Here is a 22,793-nt window from a genome sequence, read left to right as displayed (position 1 = left end):
TTTAAAGATCGTTGCCACTTCCAAGAAACTACATGAACATGTAGTGTTTCAGAACAGCTAGATACTTCAAGTGGAAAAGTCTTGCCTATAAAATTGCTATCATCTGGGAGTAGATGATACAGCATTAGTATATTCTTTCTATTATTAATTTTTCCTCCTCATTAAAAGATATGGTGAAAGCATGGAAATAGCTTACAAACTTTATATTTGATCTGTTAATCCTGTAAAATCGTGGGATTCTAGGAGACTCTTGGATCATGTACAGGCTATAAAAAACTATCTGGAGGTATAGATAAACGAATGGTTGTGTCAGGTATTCATATAGGCCAATGTGATTACTGTTACAAAATTTAATACATTATAAAAGCTTTTTGCAATTGACTTTGATTTCATCCCATTGTAGAGACTTACCAATCAGTGACATTACAGGTGTGGTGACTTCTTTGAAAAAGTCAATTTTTATCTGCCCTGTCTGCCTGCCTACAAAGGAAATGCTTTTATCTGCTGTAAAGTAGGTGTAAAGGAAAAGGTACATTTGATTAAAATAAAATACCTAGGCTTTTGAAGTAGGTCTCTGCTGGAAAACATACTTCATAGTTCCATCTTGAGAAATAAAGGGTAGAACTGAAGAGGGAGAAAAGAAGGAAAGCTAGACTTTTTATTTTTTCACAACAGTAGAGTACATGGCTACAGTGTCTATGAGTTTGTCAAAATATAGAGTTACTTTCCAGGCTATAGTTTCAGTAAATCAGTCAGCTGCTCCTGTGCATGGCAGTGTGCCTGTCTGTCTAATTATTGTATGTCTGTGTCCAATATAGGGGAATACAGATTTTTTTTTTTAATTAACATTATCTAGTGTAATTGATGGTAAAATAAGTTGTGATTACCCTTGTGTTTACACTTAGATTTGGCCTTTTTTAGTCTAGTGATCATGTGTTTAATGCTGTATAAGTGTAAGGCATGGTCCTTTCTAGCGGTTATCTCCTAGAGGTACAGAATGCCACCAAATTGCCTGACAGACAGGAACAATTGTAATGCCTTTACTGGATGGTTTGAAAACAAAGTAATTTCTTAGTAAAGAAAAGAACTAGGAGACATTAAGTCATATATAAGCTTCTGTAGTTTTTTCCCATTTAAAAGCAAGTGTAAATTGTTTCAGTACTGTCTTTGTGAACTAAGAAAAGAGATCCCATTCCTCGATGTAACTTGCTTAGTGTTGCAGTGAAATCTTCTGGCAGAGTCAGAATTAATGTTATCTCTGTAGTACTGGTCTACTTTGATTAAAAGAACTCTCTTCCTTCCCCAAACTCTTAAGTTGAGGTTGGGCAATACTAGGTGTGAATAAGCACGTTGAGGTATTTCTTAGGTCCCTGAAAGTAAATATGAAATAGCCTCCAGGTACAGAATAATTCCTGTGGGATTACTGCTGTTCCCACAGAAGATTCTGAAATATAACTTAAAAACATCCAGCTTTTGCTGCTTGTTGTAAACGCAGGGGATATTCAGAGAAATAAGATACTGTGGTGTGTTTTGAAGAGTCTGTCTGATTTTCCTGGATTGAATGGAAGGTGCCATCTGATGTGACAATAATAAAAACACTGCCAGTAGCTTTCTCCCATCCTTTTCCGTATTCTGTCTTCCTCTACCCCCCAGCTGAAATGACATGTATACTTCCCTTGGAGTCAGCATCCTGAAAGAATGTTTGGTGTAGTGTGTCTTGTCTTATCCTTTTTGTCTGTCTTTGTCTAGAGAAAAGTAGAAGTATTCAGAAACATGGTTTCAAGTTTTGGAGTTGAATTTTAAGGATCTATTTTAAGGATCTGTTATGAGCAGAATTAACCGAGCCTCAAAAAACACACAGATCACGTGACAATTAAATGCTTAATTCTATTGCTCTTGAGTGGGAGTTGGAGTTTGTGTTTACTTTCTATTACCAAAAATGTGTTTCTATGCTCTTATATAAGTGACTGAGACATAAATATTTTCTCCTTCCTCAGATCCATCAAAGTTTGATTCTTTGCTGCTTATTACAAAGACGACTAAACCTAATCCATTTACTTTGATTTTTGTTCAGTATTAATTTTTTCTATTTTTATGTTCAGGGCAATTTAGTTGTACAGAGTATTTGGAATGTTATCTAAAATACGGAATTTCATGGAGTGTTCTAGTTAGAACTTGTCCTTCCGTAGTTAAAAGGAGGTAAAGAATGTGAATTTAAACCCATTCAGTCGATGGCATTCATGCCATATAGAATGTAATAACTCTCCTTTATTGTTCTTTAATTAGTATTAACATCTTTGAAGTCACATTGCCGCTTGTGACCAAACTGTGCTTGACCCCAAAACACTTGGTACACCGATGTTTTTTTCTCCTGAAAGATTTGCATGCAGATACTGCCCTTGAAATGTTTGGGATTTTTTAAACGCCTTTCTGCTTTGAACTGGACAGAGAATGACTAATGCTAATTAGGCTTCTATCCCAAGCTGTTTAGGTTTGGGGGAGAATTTATATAAGGAGGTTTGGGGAGAATTTATATAAGCCAGGTTACTGCTTTGTTATGTTCCGCAATTATTAGGTGGAGAAGATCAGCAATACATGTGTATAGTAAAAGTTAATTAAAAAAAATTTATTTTCTCTCAAAAAATGTTTTAAGTCATTAAGACATAGCAGTATGACATCATAGACATCACTCATTAAAATGTAATGCATTTACGAATAAATATCTCTGTAAAGAAACTACAAGCTCTTGGGCAATTCTAAACGGGGAAAGAAGAGCCTTCTGCAGACCTGATTTCTTGCCATATAAAGATAAGTTTTGTGTCCGTTTTATTTTGTGGTAGCTTTACTTCTTCCTTTAATCTTGCAGAAGAGCAAAATACACAGGACTTAAGATATCCTCACACATCAGAAGAATTTTAGTATTTCCGATTAATTTCTTAATTCCTGTAGCAAAAAAAACCTGAACAGCATTTCTAAATATTTTTATTGTGAATTGGTTATAACGGGCTTTACCACTTCAAAGGAATAGCTTTTGCAGCTGTTCAAAGACTACCTCGCATTAGCTGCTTGAAACAAGTCATTTATCTTGGCATGGGTCAGATGATACTTTGCAAGGAAGAGGTAATGGTTACAGGGGTGGTTTGGGGTCCATAGCTATTCCTCTGTGTGACAGGGGCTGTTCAGCATACTTTTAATATTTTTCTTATGGGTGCTTGTGTCTGTTGGAACATACTGCATTTTGTGCCATTGCTGGACTGCAGTATAAGCTTCTATTAGGGAAATAGTCTTTCACATGCTGCTGTTAAACAGATGGAAGTGTGTACATCTTACTGATGCAATTTCGAGGGTTACAGCATTATGTAATAGATGGTCTCCAAGCGTATAACTAGTTTCCTAAGGTATAAAAACTGCATTTGCTTGATTTTTATTATTATTTTTCATAAATAATATCTGTAATTGTTTTAGCAGTTCCTTTAAAGCATGACTTTGTTTTAGATGCTTTTGATAATAAATGGGAGAAAAAGCAGTTTGAAACGGTTCTGGTGTGTTACTACCATTTTACCTGGACATCATCCTTGTTTTTTGGTGACTGGAATGGGATCAGGCAGTGAAATTGGGGGTGTGGTGGGGGAGGGTGCACGTGTGTGTGTTTAACAATGCGACTGCAACATCAGGCTGCCTTCCTGTTAGGTGATGGGTTAAGTTGGCTTCTTTAATTGTCTTGATTTCAAAGTCCTCACTGGAGATTTCAAGGATTACAGGTGTACTATTTGAGTGTATCTTGTTAGCAGTAAGGGAGATGCTGTCCCAAGTGATAAATAATAAAGCGGTACTGTTGACATCTTGAACACTTCCCTTTCTCTGTGCCATCCTCCTCCTCCCCAAAGTTTAGATACAACTCCAAACTCTGCATGTTACTGAACTTTGGCCCTATGAGTCGCTCACAGAGTTCTTGCAGCTTTCCTGTAGTAGTGGAAAAATTATTGCTGAAGGAATTCTCCTGGCCAAAGAAAGATTCAGGCAGGCAGATCTATCAGATAATTCTGATTTTGACCTTGTTACTAGAATATGCTAAATGTAAGGATTCTGTGCTGTTCCATCCCCCTATTTAGAGCTGCTGTAGGGGATGGAAATGTTCATGATTCAGTGAACTTTTGCTACAATTTCTGCAGCTGTAACCAAGTGACGTGCTACACAATTCAATAGTGTAGCCTGAGATGTCTTTAAAAGGAGTTTATATCTCCTTGAGACATTACTCAACTCAGACAATACAAAATACAAAGATGAATTCTGGCAAATAAGCTTGTAGTCGGTACAAGAGTGGGTTTGTCATAGGATCTTCAAATACTTGCTGTCGTATCTTCTTGAAAGCTTGTTATATTCATATTAAACATTCAAATGCCATAACTTTATGTATTAAACTGGGAGCTATCTTAAGGTACTGACTAACATAAGAAGCTGAGCAGTGCTTAGTTGTCATAGTTGGCTTTGGTTTAGAGCTCACTACATAAACAATCAAGTTGAATTCTATCAAAAATACAAGGTTCCCAAGGTGAGAATTTAGTGAACAGGGCAAACACCAATTCCCAGAGGTCTTGCATAGCTTCTCCTTTATGTTTATTGCAATTTCTGTAGTAAATCTTCTTTCTGTGTATGGCTAGAGTTCCTGTTCTTCACTTTGGAAGACTAAATGCTTTGGACTTCCCTTCTTATGCACATGCTCAGAGTCCTTGAGCAGAGAACAGAAAGCAAGCTTTGTGCTGAACCATGCTGCAGAATATGTGGGTGTTATTTCTGTAGTGTTCTTAACTACTTGAGCTTTTCTAAGTATTTTGTTTTTATTAAAACACTACCATATTTTTAATAAAACATGTTTTATTATATTAAGTATTAATAAAACACAGCAACCTCATATCTAGAAGAGGTAGCTGACAATATGATCAGAAAGCTTGTTTAGATGTTGTAGTAAAGTCCCAGAGTCTTTTGGGTTTCTCATCATGCTTTTTTGGATACTGTTTTTTAATTTCCAGCTAACGGTTCTTATAAACATGCAGTTTAATTATTTGGTCTTACAACAGTCAAAAATTGCAAATAGGGTCTTCACTGTAATTGGCATGTAAGGCTTAATTTTTGAAACCTAAACGTTTCAGATGTCATTACAGCTGGAAGTGCAGGTCCCTAAGGATTTGATATGAGTGTTGTAAATGTAAAATGTAGTATTATTTTAATTCTGCCATTTCTGTAACTTTGTATATGTCCTCTTTAATCTTTGCATTTTCATGTGAAAAATCAAAGTATTTATGAAGACTTCGAAGGTTAATGGTATTTTTAGTGCTTGAGTCTCTTCAGTGATGCTACTACTATCATGAAAGTTTTCAACATATATATTTCAAAGCTATGCTTGGAACATGCACATAGTGTTAAATTTAAAAGAATTGGTTTGTTTAGACCTATAGAGAAACTCAAATATTTCTCTGTAGGTGTTAATGTAAGCATCCATAGTTGAAATTCTGGGTGTGTTTCTACATACACATGAGACATCAGTTACACATGTGTCAGTCCAGCACTCTGACCATGTTCTTTCAGATATTGCAGACAAGGAGGTTTTAGTGTTTTAATACCAATTGAAGATATTTGACATGACATGGCATTCTGATTTAGCAGAGCAATATACTGAAATCACAACACATTTGTAATATAGCAATTGCACTGTGACAGTGGCCTGTTGATGGTGTGAACCACCTCACTGCCTTTTGTCCTGAGCCCTGTAAAAACCCACATGGCTGGCCCATGATTGACCAAGCTTCTCTGCACTGTAGCACCTATGAGACTTGGTGGCTCCCTGTCCTGACCTACAGCCTCAGATCTGTCCAGCATGTGTGAGATGGCAGATTTCAGCATGGCGATTTGCAACTCTTGAGTATTCTCCCACCACCATCTCCCTTGCCTGCCCTCCATCACTCCCCGACGGCTGGCAGGGAGCTGCCTGGCCCAGCTGACATCACAGCCTCGCAGCAAGTCTGCCTGTTGCAGTGCAGGGTTTGTAGGAGAATCCCCAGTCCTTAGTACTAAAGTTTGAGCCTCCTCCATGGCGAGGGTAGCCTGATTAGCTCCTTTTCACCATGAACAGGTCATCCATTCTAGGGGTGTATCGCCCAGCTTAGCTGAAAATTTAGTTTGAAAATTAACTAACTCTAAGAAGATAAAACCTCTTGCAAGGGGATGCATCTGGTGTTTGCTCAATTTTTGTCATGGGAGCAACTACTTTGAAGTTAAATTCTTTTCCTGGATCGTATGAGTAATCATCTTGAGTGTTGTGGTTTAACTCCGGGCAACAACTAAGCAGCACACAGCCACTTGCTCACTCCTCACCACAGTGGGATGGGGGGAGAATCGGAAGGGTAAAAGTGAGAAAAAAAAAAAAACCCTCATGGGTTGAGATAAAAACAGTTTAATAATTTAAAAGCGATCATAATAAAAAAATTGCAAGGAAAAGGGGTGGGGGGGGAACAGAGAGAAAAATGAAACTTGAGAAAGGCAAGTGATGTGAACAAAAACAATTTCTCACCACCAACAGACTGATGCCCAGTCAGTCCCTGACCAGCAGCCCTGTGCCAACCTCCCCCCAGTTTTGTTGCTGAGCATGACGTCCCAGCTGTGTCCCCTCCCAAATTCTTGTGCACCCCCAGCCTACTTGCTGGTGGGGCAGTCTGAGGAGCAGAAGAGGCCTTGATGCAGTGTAAGCACTGCTCAGCAGTCACTAAAACACCCCTGTGTTATCAACACTTTTTTCAGCACAAATCCAAAATATAGGCCCATACAAGCTACTGGGAAGAAATTTAACTTTTTTCCAGCCAAAACCAATACAATGAGAAGACTGGGAGAATCAGGATCAAGCCAGACATCTCCTGGCCATTTCTCATCCTCAGCATACATAGCAGCCATCACTTTAACAGGGTCTATTTGAGTTGACCTCAGTAAATGATCCCTACACATGTGGGCATGGCATATGATCTGAGGCTGCAGTTTTCATTCTGAGAACTTACTTTCATCTTTCGAGCTGTGCACATCACCTTTTATACATCATGTTATCTTTTGTAACTGTTTTTTTCTGTCATCTTGTTCTTGCGTATCTTCTCTGCTGACTTCTTCACTACTGCTCAAAAGTAGCTTTCTAACAACCAGGACACGCCTGCTTTCCCCTTTCCTCTCTCCAACTTATCAGAAGCTTTCCATTTTTCATATTCATCCCAAAATATCACTGGAATCAGTGCAATGTTCTTCTATCTGTGAAAAATCCCACTTAGGATTTCTCTATTCCTCTTTTTCAAATTTATCAGCTAGTTTTTTCCAGCCTTTGTTAGTACTCTCAATGTTTTACACCTTCTAAACAGTAAGGGGTCTGTCCAGTCAGTCTTTTCTCTAACCTTCCTTACTCATAACGCAAGTCACCTCTCTTAGGCTCTTATTCATGACTAAATCAGAATTCCCAGTATTATTAAATTGTTAGTAAATAACATTCACCCTATCGTGTCACAGACTATCATGGCTATGATGCCTGTTAGTGTCAAGAGTCCACCACTCTCCTGACCAGATTCTCTTACATATTGCACATTGAAGGGTTTAATGTTTTAGTATTTTCAAAGTTTTTTTGACATTGCACTGGTTTTTGGTTTAGCAGACAACCATAAAATCACCAGTACTTAGCAGAATGTAATAATTGCAATACACAATTGCATCTCAATACAAACATGATTCTGTTTACTGGTCTCTGTAACCTGCTCACCGTCACAGCACTGGGTGTCTCCAGATGCTGGGATGGAATACATGGGTTGAAGAAGCCTGTTGCTCTTCTCAAAGCTCCTTTTGTTCACTTTTCAGTTTTTATATGCTCTGTTAGACTGAGATGTGTATATACTTCCCCAGTCTGGTCTGGCTAACTCAGGAAGATATGTATTTGCACCCTTTTGATTAATTCAAGGATGAAACGTTACACAGCCAGTTGATTTGCTTAACTGTTGTAGCTGTTTGATCATCTCAACTGTTACAGCCATTTTCCTAGAACAAAGACCACACAGGTCCCTGTTGTGTTAAGTTCAGTTTTCTTGTTAATAGTTGTGGTCAGGCACTCCCGTTCATCGCTGAGCTTCTTGAGCATGTAGTCTGTGTCTCTCTCTACAGAGTCTTCTCCCATTGTAGCAGTTCATTGATCAGTCATAACATGAAGTGTTGGGATTCTTTATATTTTAACATTCAAAAGGAAGACTTTTGTGTAAGATGGCTCTTTTGGTATTGGTATTGGCTCTATTGGTATTTCTTTTTCAATAATTCCATCGTGTTTTATATTGTAGGTCATGCAGGAGTGTCTGCCAGCATGATGAAGAAAAGAACTTCCCACAAGTAAGTTGTTAATATTTTTACTGAAGTATAGCTCTCAGTAACTGGAAGTACTGTTCTAGAAATACATCTGTATTGTTCCACTCACTTTGTTCTTGAAAATCATGTGGAATAATTGTCAGTCTGTATATGTGTGTAGAGTCAGATTCTAATTCTTTCAGGAGGGTGGTAGGAAAGAATGCACCACAAAGAGAGTTTTAAATATCGTTTTGACAGTGAATATGAAATTGTCCTTGAATACAATTTTGTAACTCTTTCTGGAATTCAGAGAGAAGGAGCTGCGAGCCAGAAATTAGCCACGTGTACTGTAGGATTTCTGTTCTCTGGCACAGAGTTCACGCATTGTCACCAGGCCAATAAAAACTGCAAAGCATGCTTACTGATAATTCTGTCTGGAAATAATCTTAAAAATACCTAATCTTGCATTCACTACAACTGTAGTTTTGAAAAGGACTTTTCATCTTTCTAAAATGAAGAATATACTGAAATCTACTCTGTAAGGAAGCTATTTGTGTGTGAAGAATACCTGCTTCTCCTACACATTCATGGCATGTATTTTTCCCTCTACAACATTTTTAAATAGTAGCAGCTGAACATTGGTGAGTAGCTGTGTGAAAATAGAGATAATATGCTGAGCATAATTGGTCTTAGTGTCAAACAGCGAGATGCCATATCTGGCTACATCTCTGGTGGGAGAAATCTAAGCTGGGTAAGTATGAAACTTACTAAAATGTTACTAGTTGTGTTTTAGTGTAAAGTCGCACAGTGGTGCCTCAATCGAAAGCAATTTGTTCAGTACGTGTATTTTCTACAATTAACATAGTTAATCACTGCTAACAGTGTTAACTGTTTCCCAGAGACAACACTCGGTGTAAAACTACTCTAATCCCTTCCACCAGCTCATCACTATCCATTCTTGTCTATCTTCATAGAAGGCAAAGAGAAACATTTATTTGTCTAGGGGCAGGTAGAGTTGGTTAAAACTTAATTTCTCTTGTTCTCTTTCAACCGCTCAGAGAAAGGAGTGTATGATGGGAAGACTATCAGAGGTGGGTTGCCTTTTGTACTTGAGGGTGGCTAGATTTGTCTTTATTATTGTGGTGGTATACACTTATTTAAATACCTAAATAGGCTATAAACTTGTTAGCATAAAGGTTTTTATGGGGCATAAGAAGTTTTGATCCTAAGTGACATGATTTTGAGGCATTTAACTTAAGCATCCAGTTTAGTTTTATGTTAATTTAGCCTAGTTCAATTTTTTATTAATTATTTAGTGAAGGTTTTTTGTACCAAACCAAGATGATTTCTTGTGTGCTGCTCACTGACTTGTCTGAGAATGAGGCAGAGCGGTAGACCATACTATTTTACCACAAACAAGTAGGATATGAATGACCGTGTAATAAATATATGCTGATACTACTCTGAGCTGTTATGGTAGACTATGAGTTAGTAATGCATACATTGTCACTGATTTAGTTATTTATTTAGTTACTCCTCATTTAAAGAAAAAGAGGAACAAGCCTACTGGCACTCGAAGGCCATCGAGGAGATTTTAAACTAGCTTCGGAAGGTTTGTGGCAGAGGAAGGAGCCAAGAGGATGGAACAGGGCATGACTCAATAATTGAGGATGTGATAGAATGAGCAGTGAGTCTTCTGAACTCTTCTTTACTAAATGGTAGTTAACTGTTGAGCCTTTTTGAAAGGGTTCCCGTGGTTATAGGGCAGTTCTTCCAAGTGCTCTGTCAATGGGTACTGGTGATCTCTGCCGTTATGAAGCTGACCTCACTGGCATCAGATCAGTCAGTAATCTCCCAGATCTCATTCTTTCCACCCTTGGTGCATAAGGAAAGAGTACAAGAAATAGTGTAAGTATAAAACAATCCTTTCTTCAAAGGCTTTCCAGATTTCTTGTAGTTGGCAATTCAAGGACTTTGAGGCACAGCTTATACTTGCAATTTAACTACAAGTGAACTTAACCATTTTGAATTTCTGATCCCACTATAAGCTAACTTGTAATCTTAGTTCCTGCAGCATCTGAAAATTAAGCTCACAACTCTACGATGGCTTTTGAGGGAGTGAGAAAGTACTTTAAAACTTTTGCCTCAACTAATGTGCCTTATAGTCTGAGTATTGTGAAAAGTAATTAATAACAATTCTGTCATCACCATTCTGCTATTAATGATAGTCTGTAATAAGATCGCAACTGTAATAAATTTTAGGTCCTATTTTTAATAACTTTTCTGCTTGGCACCATAAAAGACTTGAAATTGTACCGACTATTGCTACTCTATTGCTTTATACTGTGTTATAGTATTCCTTCTGTTTTTCACATCTGAGGGGTATGGTTTTCTTTCACCCTTCCGTTTTTTTCCTTAGTTCTATCCTGTGGTAGTTTTCTGAGATGAGATTGGGGGGGAACACAAAACACCACAAACAACGAAACCTAAATGGATAACTTTAATTGGTAGGTTATTGGGAGTTGCCATTCTGCTTTTTATAAATGCTAGTTTGTCTTTTAAGCACAACCCTGAAGGAACAGTTGTTTTTTCTGCTACCAGTCCATGCAGTTGGTTTCCCTGGTAGCAGTGCCAAATATACATACAGCTTTAAAATCTGGGAAGATTTCTTTCTGCCGGTGTAGTCTGTAAAGTATCTGGTTCTGATAATGAAACCTTTTAACATAACTAGGTTTTACTTACCAACTTACTGCATTCAAGATAAGGAAGAGGATCTGAAGCTTTTGGGGATTGAAGGGCCATTTACAATGAGGATATGTCTGAGGCGTCAAGAGCTATTTCCAGAGCTTGCTATTTTCTGGTTTTCCTGGCTCTGTGTTTTACGTGTCTAGGAAAACTGTTGTCCAATCTTCAAGAGCAAATTTGTAGAATTTTAAAGATAATTCTAAAGAAACAGAAGGAAAAAATTGTCTTGGGCCTTCTGGATATAGCATCATAGAAGCTTATGTACATTTGTATTATTTGGTGTATCACAGACATAGCAGCACACTGTTAGGGAGACGAGGTTTGAGTTGATTACTTGGTTGTCTTACATGGAGGTATATTCATAGCTATTATCTGTTGGTAGTTAGAAACGTATGCTTGCTTTCTCACCCCATGTTCAGATGCAAGAAGAAGTAGGTTTTCCATGGTAATTTACTAGTTTGAAAATCTCATTTCTCACAGTGTGAGCCCACTGCAAATGAGAGTGAATGGCTGTTCAGTAGTACAACCTTCAAACAAAAATTTGAACTGTACACCTGGCGGGTACTTGACTTGTAATTAAATTTGTAATGCTTTTTGCTCTCTGAAGCATTTTAAAGGTAGTTACCAGTTTGAACTCAGTTATGTAGTCTTTTTCCATCATGTTTTTTAAAATGAGTGTAAAGCTTTTCACTTAATTGTTCCAATTTAAACATTAGAGCGGATTATGCTTAATAGACAGAAAGTGAAATTGACTGTGAGGTTGAACATGAACAGTGTTATTTTTACCTTTTTCAACAATGAGATGGTTAGCAGCATAGATGGACTGTTTAAAGCTGGCATTATTTTATCTATTGTAACCTTTTTTATCTTCAGTTGCCTTTATTCTGCTGTAGAATGGAACTATGATTCATTAGAACTAAATAAGTTAATTGCATGCAAAACAAACTCATTTTTATTGTGCCAAGAACCAGATCTTTGATCTCATTTTGTAATATTAAACTATTAATGAGACTATTACAATTTTTTTAAAAAGAATAAAAAAAATACACTTGAGCAAGAACTAGAATTTGAAAATATGTTCTAATTTCTACATGAAATTAAAACCAGCTTTGTGGGAGAGTGCCTCTTAACTGGAAGAGGTTGGAGTTCCTATAATAATCTGTGCTATTAAAGTTAGTAATACAAAAACTGCAGTTTGATCTTGCTGAAAAGGTCAAATGATAACAAAAGTGAAATTTGACAAAACCCACTGCTAAGATCTTCATGGTGAATGAAAGTCTGGAGGTGGGACAAGCTACTGAAGGAATCATACTTCTTGGTTTTTATAGTTATGATTACATCTTCAGCATTATGCATTCCAATGTCACGCAGTGAGTGCATTATTCTGCAAGACTGCTTCCAGGATTTCAGTGGTATGATTGTTGTTTGTCTTTTTTGGATCATATAGGGACTTCTCTGAGAGCATTCATCGTTCCTGGAGACGTTTCTCTTTGGTCACTATCTCTAATCTAAGGAAGAATATTGTTTTCTGCAACTGATTTTCTCTTTTAGATGCTGCTTTTAAGCATTCTAATGGTGTGCATATTTTATTGCCATTTAAATGAAGTGTGGTACACCTAGTAACCCAAAGATTTATTTTACAACTAGTTGACATTCATGAGAATTTTGATCAGGCAACCCTCTAAATAATCTTTTCAGGAATGAATAAGTGCATCGTAACATGCTAAAATAGATATATTATTCATTTCTTATCACAAATATACTGTCATAATGTTCCTTAGTTTCTTCCATTTGTATTCAGAATTGTTAATTAGTGTTTTTAATAACTGGGTAGGAAAAAACTTGCATAACACTTTCAGGGCTTTTAAACTGTCAAATAGCTTACATAGCTGTTGTTCAGAACAACAACTGTTATTCACCAGAGGTAATTTCCATGCAACTTCCGTGAAAATAGAGGAAGGACAAAAAAGTGTATGTAATTTATTTTCCACATTAAGGAGTATCCCTTCTATTGCCATTACCATTACATATCATTTTTCTTGTGCTATACTGAAAAGGAATGCTAGGGAAGTGTTGTTGCTACCGTGTGTCTTTGAAAATACTTGGAGTCAAAAATACCTGTAAATGCAGAAAGAAGCTAAATTTCCTTCAGGTGAAAACACAGGTTAGGGAAAACAAATGTCTTGGAAGAATTTTAGTCAGCCACTGGTAATGTTTCCACTGACTTCTTCCTCCTGGGGCAGAAGTTGTGTTTACTATTCTGCAGAGAGCAACAAGGTAGTAAAGTTACAATACTGCCAGGTAACCTTGTGCTTTGAGACCTGATCAGGTGAGTTTTGCTTTTGACATTCAGTGTAGCAAGGGGCTAAAACAGTTCTTTTTGCTTAAGCAAGGTAGTTTTAGAAAAGATTGTTAGGAAACTGCCTTATAAAGCACATCAAAAATGTTTCGCTACTTTTTAGGGGGTTTTTCTTTTTTCCAATATAGTGTAACGTGCTGTATACCCTAATTTGAATAAGGTGCACTAAGCTATAAAATAGATTGCCGTCTTAAAGCATACAACTCTTGTCTGGAGTAGAATATTCAATGTGTATGTACTTGTTTAATATTATGTTTGTATCTGTGTACAGAAAGCATAGAAACAATGTGGGACCAAGCAAACCTATTTCTCAGCCACGAAGAAATATTGTAGGCTGCAGAATACAGCATGGATGGAAAGAAGGGAGTGGACCTGTAACACAATGGAAGGGCACAGTTCTTGATCAAGTTCCTGTAAATCCCTCTCTCTATCTTATAAAGTATGATGGATTTGACTGTGTGTATGGACTAGAACTGCACAAAGATGAAAGAGTTTCAGCACTTGAAGTTCTTCCAGACAGAGTTGGTAAGTGTTTTGGGTTTTTCTCCTAAATTCACATACATATAAGCTGACATTTGCTATTAAATGTTCTCTGCTAATCTCTCCAGACTTCCGCCAAGATAGCATCTGACCACTTAAATGTTACTATTCAAATTCATTTTTGTCACATGGCAGGTAATCTAAATGCTCTGTTTAAATTTTCTTGATTCCACGAAGATTTGATGATACTAATGAGTGCAGTGCTGTCTTCTGTCTTTAAGTAGTATGCAGCACAATCTGTAGTTTTTGTTTAGAGTCTTATCCCTAAGAACTATATGTAAAGTTAACATTGATATTTCTGTTAAAACTTAAACTCTAAGCCCTCTTGGCTGTGTTGTCTGTATGTGTCTAACAGTAATGTCACATTTTTCCTCATGTACTTCACCTAAATACTTTTAATAATTGGGGGAAAAGGCATTTTCTAAGTGAAATAACTCAATTGGTAACAAAGCTTTTGATTTTCAGAATTAGCACTGGATTGTTAAACTGCAGGTTTTTCAAACTGCAAAGTTCAATATTTACCCAAGTAATTGCTAGTTTATAAACAGCATAAGCTGTTGCTTCTTCTGACTGGAGAGCAGTTGGTAGCAGTCTCTAGAGTGGCGTTAGGGGGAACCAAACCCCAAAGTTTCATTAATAACTTCATAGAACTGTTCTGTGATGGGCCTCTCTTCCTCTTCTCCCCTGCCTGCTTCGCTCCCTCCAGTGTCTAGCTAAAATACAAAGAGTCTTCACTGCTGTGGCCTCAATTGATCTCCCTTTACCTTGCATTATGATTGTTTAATCGTAGGGAGTACAATGATATATTGTTATTTTAACAACACTGAAGTTCTGAAGTTCTGCAGTTCTTCAGTAGTAAACGGTCGGGAATGGACAGTGTTTGTTGTGTATATGAGTTGACTAACTTCCAATCAAATTTATTTATGAATCATGGTAAAGATTATTTTTCACAAAGATGTATCTCTGCTTTTGAATGAACTTACGAAATGCTGTCATTTCAGCTTCATCTCGAATTAGTGATGCCCACCTGGCAGACACAATGATTGGTAAAGCTGTGGAACACATGTTTGAGACAGAAGACGGCTCAAAAGATGAATGGAGGGGGATGGTTTTGGCTCGAGCTCCTATTATGAACACATGGTTTTATATTACCTACGAGAAAGATCCCGTCTTGTACATGTACCAACTCTTAGATGATTATAAAGAAGGTGACCTTCGCATTATGCCTGATTCGAGTAAGTAGGCCAGTTACTGTTTTCTTCTGGAACGTGGCAGCTTTTTATAGTAACGTTTGACTGTGGCTTATTTATGGACCGGAGAGTTGACAAACAAAGATCTTTAATCTCTTATTCTCTTTAATTATTCTTTTTTTTTTTAAGTATCACAACTAACATGTTATAGCACATCTGTGTTAACTTCTGAAATATTTTACTTTTATCAGCAGTGACATATGTAGGAAAAGCATTTTCCGTAATTATTGCTAATTCTGCTGAAAATATGTACATACTATGAAAGAGTTTATGCTTGGATTTTTTTAATGGAAACTGACAAACCAGAAGATTTCCACTTTGTTTTCTTGTAGAAATATCACAGCTCTTTGAGATGCCTCTTGATTTGTGTTTCTGAAGCAGTTCTTGTGGGAATAGTATTTTGGGGTCTACTAATATAGTCAGATTCATTTTGTTGGGGTTGGTGTTTTCAGTGTGAAAAACTTCTGAGTAGTTTCTTGGGGGAAAGTAGTACTAATCTTTTTAAAATTCATTTTCTCTCACATGTTGCAACATACTAGCAAGAAAAATACTTCGGTAGATTAGGAGGGACTACTTAAAGTGAAAGTCATCAGGGCTTTTCCTATTAGTGTAGAATTATTTTCACAGAATCAATATTTTTCAAGAGATTTGGATAGCCAGTACAAAAAGGAGGAAAAAAGCTTGTAAAGAATACTTTGTTTTTAGTTCTTCTGTGTACCTAAAACACACTTCTTTGACAGAGGCAATCTGGGCTTTAAAGAAAATTAGTAATCGGATAACTGTAGTGGTTGGCAACATAGTGCTTTACATAAGTATTAGTTACAATTATTTTGTTGAGTTTAAGACTGTCTTCCTTCAGATCCAGCACTGATAGCAGTCTGCTGGCTAAATAAACAAGTGGCGCTTATTTGCATAACATCTATAGTAATCATCTGTGTTTAGATTTTTTTTTCCCCCTCCACTCACAAAAAGCAACGTATCTGCTGCTTGTAAAGAGTGAGCCACACGTTAATGCAAAAAAGTGACCACCTTCTTCCTAAAGAAATAAAGCAAGTTCTTTCAGATTTGAACCTTCAAATAATTTGTCCTTTGTCTTAACTGTTAAAAACGACTTTGAATGTATTTTAAGTCTGCTTTGCTTTCTTCTACCTTTGGCAGTGGGGGTAGGAAAGAGCTTATATGCTTTCCATTTAGGAATTAACTGGTTTTAATGCACTTTTTCCTTCATGCTCACAATGAGACTATCTCTTCCAAAACGCTTCTAACTATTTGCTACCTTCCCTGTATCTGAATGCTTTCCAAATCTTTTGAATTGTGTCCTTAAGTCAATGATTGGATGTTAAGAGTAGTATTTTTCAAATCAGATTTTAGAATACCTGGAATTATGTCTGTGAATTTGGTGGAACTTGCCATAGTATTATAACTAAAATTTCTAGGGAACTCTCTCTTCTCAAAGACAGGCTTTGCATATGTGAGGAGACCAAAATTTAGATAATTTTCTTTTTACATTTTTTCTGGTGAGGGGAAAATGTATTACTAGATCTGAAACTAAAACTTTGTCAACACTTCATAATTCCTTCTAAACGAAAGTGTAAGAGTTTAGCTTGCATCTTTGCCAAGGAAGACTCTTTACATAAAACTGATATTAAGAGGATAATAACTATGTATGACAGTGCATTTATAGAGGAACTGAAACAAAAATTGAAAGAGAAATTTTTTAAGTTTGTGGAAGAATCTTAAGTGTAAGTACTAGCCAATCTATTGATTTCCTGTTTGTTTTTTTTTTTTCTCCTTTGGGAGTTCTTTCACAACTGACAGAACTGAAAAGAAAATGGCTGAAATCTGTAAGGGATTCTTAACACAAGCCTAGAACAGACATTAATTTAAAGGCTTAGGATTTCCAGAATAAAAGCCACATCAGGTTTGACCATTACTAAGAAGATTCCTCACTGGAATACAAAACACAAGTTTATCTAAACTAGTCAAAAAAGAGAAGCTGAGAAAGAAGGTGTGGTTAGCTTCCAGTTCTCCAGTACAGTGCTTTCACCTTTTATCACATTTGTTCTGTGATTGGCTTGTAACCAACCACTTGGTAATTGGCATCATCTAAAATACAAGGATATTTCTGGCTAGGTTTTGCTAGATAAGCAAATAATATGGTTAGGCTTTCCCAACAGCATTATTCCAATGTGGAGTCAAAAGCCCCTTTTAATAAGGAGTTTACACTTACTGTCGTCTTAGAAGAGATGTTTTTGTTGCAGTGGCATGCATGCACTGAAACTTCGAATAATGCGTGTGGGTAGGGGGAGGTTTAGTTTGGCTGCCTTTCTGCTAGGGAGGCCCAGTGCCTTTTTCTACTGGTGGCTTAAATTCAGTTATCCACAGACATTTTCTATAACTTGTGCGTAAACCTTCGTGTCAAAAGATTTACTTTTCTTACCAATCAAAGTGCTATTTTTGTCTTAATAAAACTGAAGACAGTATTACTTAAAAATTTTTCTGTAACTGTATTTTCTAGAAGCATGGCAATCGTTAGGTGCTTGTCTGAACAAAACTAATTTTCTACATACTCTGTATTTAAAACTTCTGATTGTTTCATATGAATTTTAAAGAAGACTCTGCAGTTGTCTTCCATATTGAAAAATCAGTGTCTACCAACACACACTGGTTTTGTGTTACAGATGACTCACCTCCTGCAGAACGGGAACCAGGTGAAGTTGTGGACAGCCTGGTAGGCAAACAAGTGGAATATGCCAAAGAAGATGGCTCAAAAAGGACTGGCATGGTCATTCATCAAGTTGAAGCCAAACCATCTGTCTATTTCATCAAGTTTGATGATGATTTCCATATTTATGTCTACGATTTGGTGAAGACATCCTAGACGTCATCGTGAACTTTTGCCAAATTTGTGGAACTATTAAATGTAAAATTTGTAGACACAAAGACTTGACTGCTTTCCAGTTTAATGAAAGCTTAAATGTCCCTGCGAACCCACAATCTCTGCCAGCAAAACTGTTTTGTTCTGAATAATATAAACAAACGTGACACATTTTGTGTAAGAGAACTCCTTTTCTTGAAGGAAGTCAATATATTTGGGCAGGAGGGAGTTAAAAGCAAAGAACAGCTGCAATTCAAGCTGTGTAAAGTTGATCTAGTATTGTAATCATTAATCTAAATTTTTTCATAGATTTTAACTTTTTCTTCAACCTTGCACTCACCTGTTCAACTGCCACATGCAAGTGTAGTTTGATATTTTGATATGCCTTCTTTTGTAACATTAAATTTAATTTCTTGGCTACTGGCAGTCCTTGTTTTCAGGGTTGGGACAGAGGTGACTTTTCTGAAAGGTTTAAACAGTTTGAGCGGCATTGAGGAGTGCCTAACCCAAGTAACATCAATCTGCTGTGTTTCTACACTTTATTTCAAATTTAGCTTTTTAAGAACTTGCAGTACATGGAAATACTCATGCATTTTTAGTAGTCACAGGGCAGTAGGATATCAAGTGTTTGAATTATGCACCTTTCAGTGAAAAGGCTTTAAACTATAAAAATATATTTAATCTGTATAACCAGTTAACTAGAAAATACAGGTTAATGGCCCATATTTACAAGTTGTAGGAACCAGTAAAATACATGCAACAAGGCTGCCTTCAATCCTAAATGTACCACTTTGTTTGTTTGTTATACACACTTCTTAGCAAAACCCAAGTGCTTGGTGCCACAACTTTAACAGTATATATGCTACTTCAGAAGACTTTAGACTACGCATTGGCAATCAGTAGTCTCTCATTTAATATCAAAACCTAGCAACCTGAATGTTTGTGTGTGGACTTAGAAGCCTAAAAGTAGTTAATATTTTACATGGTAAATACAATCTCATGCCAAGGGGCGGGGGGATGGGGGTCCTTTTACATTGAAGAGGAGGAGAAGCATTTGTTGCCTTCTGCTCAGTCTGTTGCATTTCTTTGTTTGTATGTTTGCTTTGTTTTTAACTATTTTGGTTCAAGAAGGCATCTTCCCAACTTACTCTTTTTCTGGCTTTTCCACATAAGGAGTGTCCGGACAAACCTACAGCTTAAACCTGTTGTTGCCTTTTGTGGTGTACATTGTACTTGCTTTGAGGTATGCTGTTAACGTGAATTTCATTCTATGAACACTAGAGTTCTGCATGCCAGTGGTGTACTATCTAATGGAAGCTATAGGCAGTCTCAGTGGTTCAGTCATCTGCATTAGATTGTGGATGTAAATAGCAGCCCACAACAGCAAAATCCTTTCACGGTTTTAATCTTGCAAGACAGTTGTAAATGAAGATTAGGATTTTTTAAGTGTGGCAGCTTTTAAAAGTATCAGACTTGCAACAACGATCAGCATAGCAACAAAATTGTCATGTTACATTAAGGCAGAGCTCTGCAAGTTTCAAAGAACTGCTTCACAGAAATACAGTATGTGAAGACAGTCAACACTGTTCATGGAAGGAACAAATACGCTGATATCCAACCTTATGCCGTTAGTGGAAGGATGCAGGAGAGGTGCTGTTAATCAGAGATCAGAGGTCCGGATGACCTCTATTGTGGGTATTCTTGATACTGAAGACTCAGTGGTTTAAGCCCCTTTCTGTCCATTTTTTTGGCCTGATTTCATATTTTAGCCTTAAGGCTTGTGCCTCATTATGCTGTTGAATGGTAATAAATACTCTCCATATAAATGTGATACCTTAATTCTTTGTCCATTGCTACTATATTGCATTATGTCCAGTATTTCATCATGGGCAACCAAAGGCAGGCTATTGTCTTTCAGTGACTAGTTTCTCAATGCAGTCCTTAAGCACTAAGTACCCGTAAATGTTCCTTGTGTTTTGAACAAAGTGAGCAGATTTGCAACACAGTGTTTTCATCCTGCAGATCTGTTAGGTGTTTTCTATTGACTCTTAAGAGTCCTGCATGTAAATCTCAAAGCTGAGCCTGGCTCCATGAGCCCAAGTTGATATTTGTGGCACAAGAATGAGTGAGTGTATTGATTATACACAAGATACATGAATAACCTAGTACACTGAACTTTGGGCTATATATCTGAGGAATACAAGGTTTGTTTTGAAATATCTGAGGTTTAGGTCTACTGGAACATTTTTAGCATTAGGCTTGCATTTGTGGGTTTTCTGCAAGCCTCTTGAATACACCACATATTCTGCCAATTAGAGTATAATCTATAAACTGTAAATTTTATGGTTGTTTTTAGATGTTCCCGTTGTCTGTTGTGTGGATATTTCTTTTCATCTTTTTTTCCTCTTTCCTTTTTTTTTTTTTTTTTAATTGATAGCTTAAACCACCTTTTTGAGGCTTGAGACTAATTCCACTCCCTGCCCATCTGCTTTGGGCTTTGTTTTAGGCTCATGTTTCAGATCTGCATGCAGTGCTTGCGTTACCCTGGTAACTAAATGTTGGTTCCTTGTTCTAGGGGTTCAACATTACTTTCCAAAATCACATAGGGCTTGTGATGGCACAAGCCATGGATCTTTGTATAAAAGTTATTCGCCTTTCACATTTACCTGCTGTAGTATTGTTGTATATTGTGTGTGTGCGTGTGTGACGTCAGGCTGCCATGTAAAACTTTTTAAAAGGAAAAAAAAAACCTTAAATGCAGACCATCCTTTTTTGCATGCTTAGAGGGTTAGAACGTTCAATGTAACAAACTAAAGTTGCATGTTAAAATGTTTAGGTTTTTGTTTTGTTCTGTTTTTATTTTGTGTTCAGTTTTTTGTGAATTTGCTTATTGTGCTGTTTTAATGGTTGTTAGTAGGATTAAATGCACCGGTGAGACGAGCATAGTGCCAACGGAAGGTAATTTTCCAGTTGTATGTGTCAATACAGCATTTGAAGGGACCATGTATTCTGTTAAAGAAAAAATAAAATCACAGTTGATTAGCAAAACACTACATTTTTCTTCTTTCTTTTTGAGTGCCAAACCCTAAACTATGTTGGAGTAGACTATGGGGAAAGCCTTTTTTATTGCAACAGGTAGAAGCCTTCTTTAAGTGAATTATTTAAAAAGGAAGGCTTTATCTTCAGATAGAATTGACTCGTTCCTTCAGGGAAAAGAATTATGGTAAAAACAGTTTCTGGTTCCTTGAAAATGCTGTGCTTTTGTATTTTACATCATTAGTGCAATTTGGATGGTTCTTGGTATGTGTATAGTTCAAAGGTCTTCGTGTTCACATTTTAAAATTAGGTAATGACTTCATCTTTAGAGCTTGGTTTCATTATTTTTATTTTATTTTGAACAATGTAGACAGTTCCCTGTTCTCTGCATTTAGAAGTATAAACACTTTAAATCTGTTACTTAATTCTGTAAGTAATTTTTATAATTATGATGTAACTCTATCCTTAAAACATTTAAAATAAACCCTTTATGTGCAACTTATGACTGTAAACTTTGTTCTCATGAGCAAAATGTAGTGATGTGATTTCAGATTGTGAAGAAGCAGTTTCTCCAGTTTTCTAATTAAAAAGGATTTTATTATTTTAATGCTGAGCCATATAGGCTGGTATAATACTTGCCCTATGAAATAAGTTTGCTTGCAAAGCCAAATCTTTATTCTTTTTTCCAAGTAAGTATAAATGCTGATAAGATGGAACTTGGCTAAGGTAAAGCATACTGCTTAAACTGCTTTTTACCAAACACAGAAAAACTCTCCTCTAGGGGATTATGCAAGTCTGTGAAGGAGTCTCTGTTTCCAGAGCACACAAAATATTTCAGCAGTGGGGAACAGCAGAAGCATTTGGCAGTGTTTAGGCGATACATTTGTCTGCTTTGAATTAATAAAATTCAAAATTCAATTAAGCACATTTTACTGATGATAAAAAAGCAAAGTTGATCCACATTAGAGGTGATGAGCAGAGAAGATCACCATGCTGCAGATTTTTTTAAGTCATGTAAGTTGTTCCGATTAATGCATGAAGACTTAATTATTTTATGTTGTTAATTAACCAAGGCAGACTTTCAATATGGAACAGATTTTCTTTATTCCTACATCTTTCCTGATAATAAAGAGGAAAGTGTTAAATGGATACCCCAAAATGCATTTTTTGGCACCAAGCTCATTAGATGTATACTGAAGATCTTGGCGCATGCCAGCATGCAGTTGGGATGAATACCCAAGCCTCTTCAGTTCCCTTAGTTCGGTGTCCTGTTTATTGCATCCTGTTGCCTGAGAGACTGGTCCCAGTGAAGATTTATATTGTGTACGTCTGCCAATTAGGGAGAGTCTAAGACTTAGCTTTAGCAAGAGCATCACATCCAAAAAGCAGATGTTAATCTGTGTGAGCTGGCTATGTTAAATAGATGTTAAAAATAGATAAACTAACATTTTATGACTATGGCCTGAACCTGTTCTGTGTTACAGCTGGTAAACCAACCTCAGCTTTCTAGCATCTCTTTTCTCTTCATAGAGGAAAGAGCCTTATAAAAACAAAGATATTTTTGTTCTCTATTACTGCAGTCATGAAACTGCCCCTGAAAGCTAGTCACTTAGGAGCTCATTTACAAGCA

The 22,793-nt window shown here is 36.8% G+C and overlaps 1 protein-coding gene across 6 annotated transcripts in view; it reads left to right on the top strand.

Moving 5' to 3' along the window:
• SPIN1 (spindlin 1) overlaps positions 1–21,665 on the top strand; it is a 56,822-nt gene extending 35,157 nt beyond the window's left edge. For all 6 annotated transcript variants that reach the window (XM_075137041.1, XM_075137042.1, XM_075137037.1 and 3 more), the window contains 4 exons: positions 8,352–8,400; positions 13,731–13,984; positions 15,001–15,234; positions 17,931–21,665. In XM_075137041.1, the coding sequence (XP_074993142.1) occupies positions 8,352–8,400; positions 13,731–13,984; positions 15,001–15,234; positions 17,931–18,130 (737 nt within the window). In that variant the 3' untranslated portion in view covers positions 18,131–21,665. The remainder of the gene's footprint in view (positions 1–8,351; positions 8,401–13,730; positions 13,985–15,000; positions 15,235–17,930) is intronic.
• Positions 21,666–22,793: the final 1,128 nt, after the last annotated feature.

This window comes from Calonectris borealis, chromosome Z (assembly GCF_964195595.1).
Source record: "Calonectris borealis chromosome Z, bCalBor7.hap1.2, whole genome shotgun sequence".
Taxonomy (NCBI): domain Eukaryota; kingdom Metazoa; phylum Chordata; class Aves; order Procellariiformes; family Procellariidae; genus Calonectris; species Calonectris borealis.
Note: the sequence above shows the minus strand (reverse complement) of the source record. Positions and strands in the feature narration are given on the sequence as shown.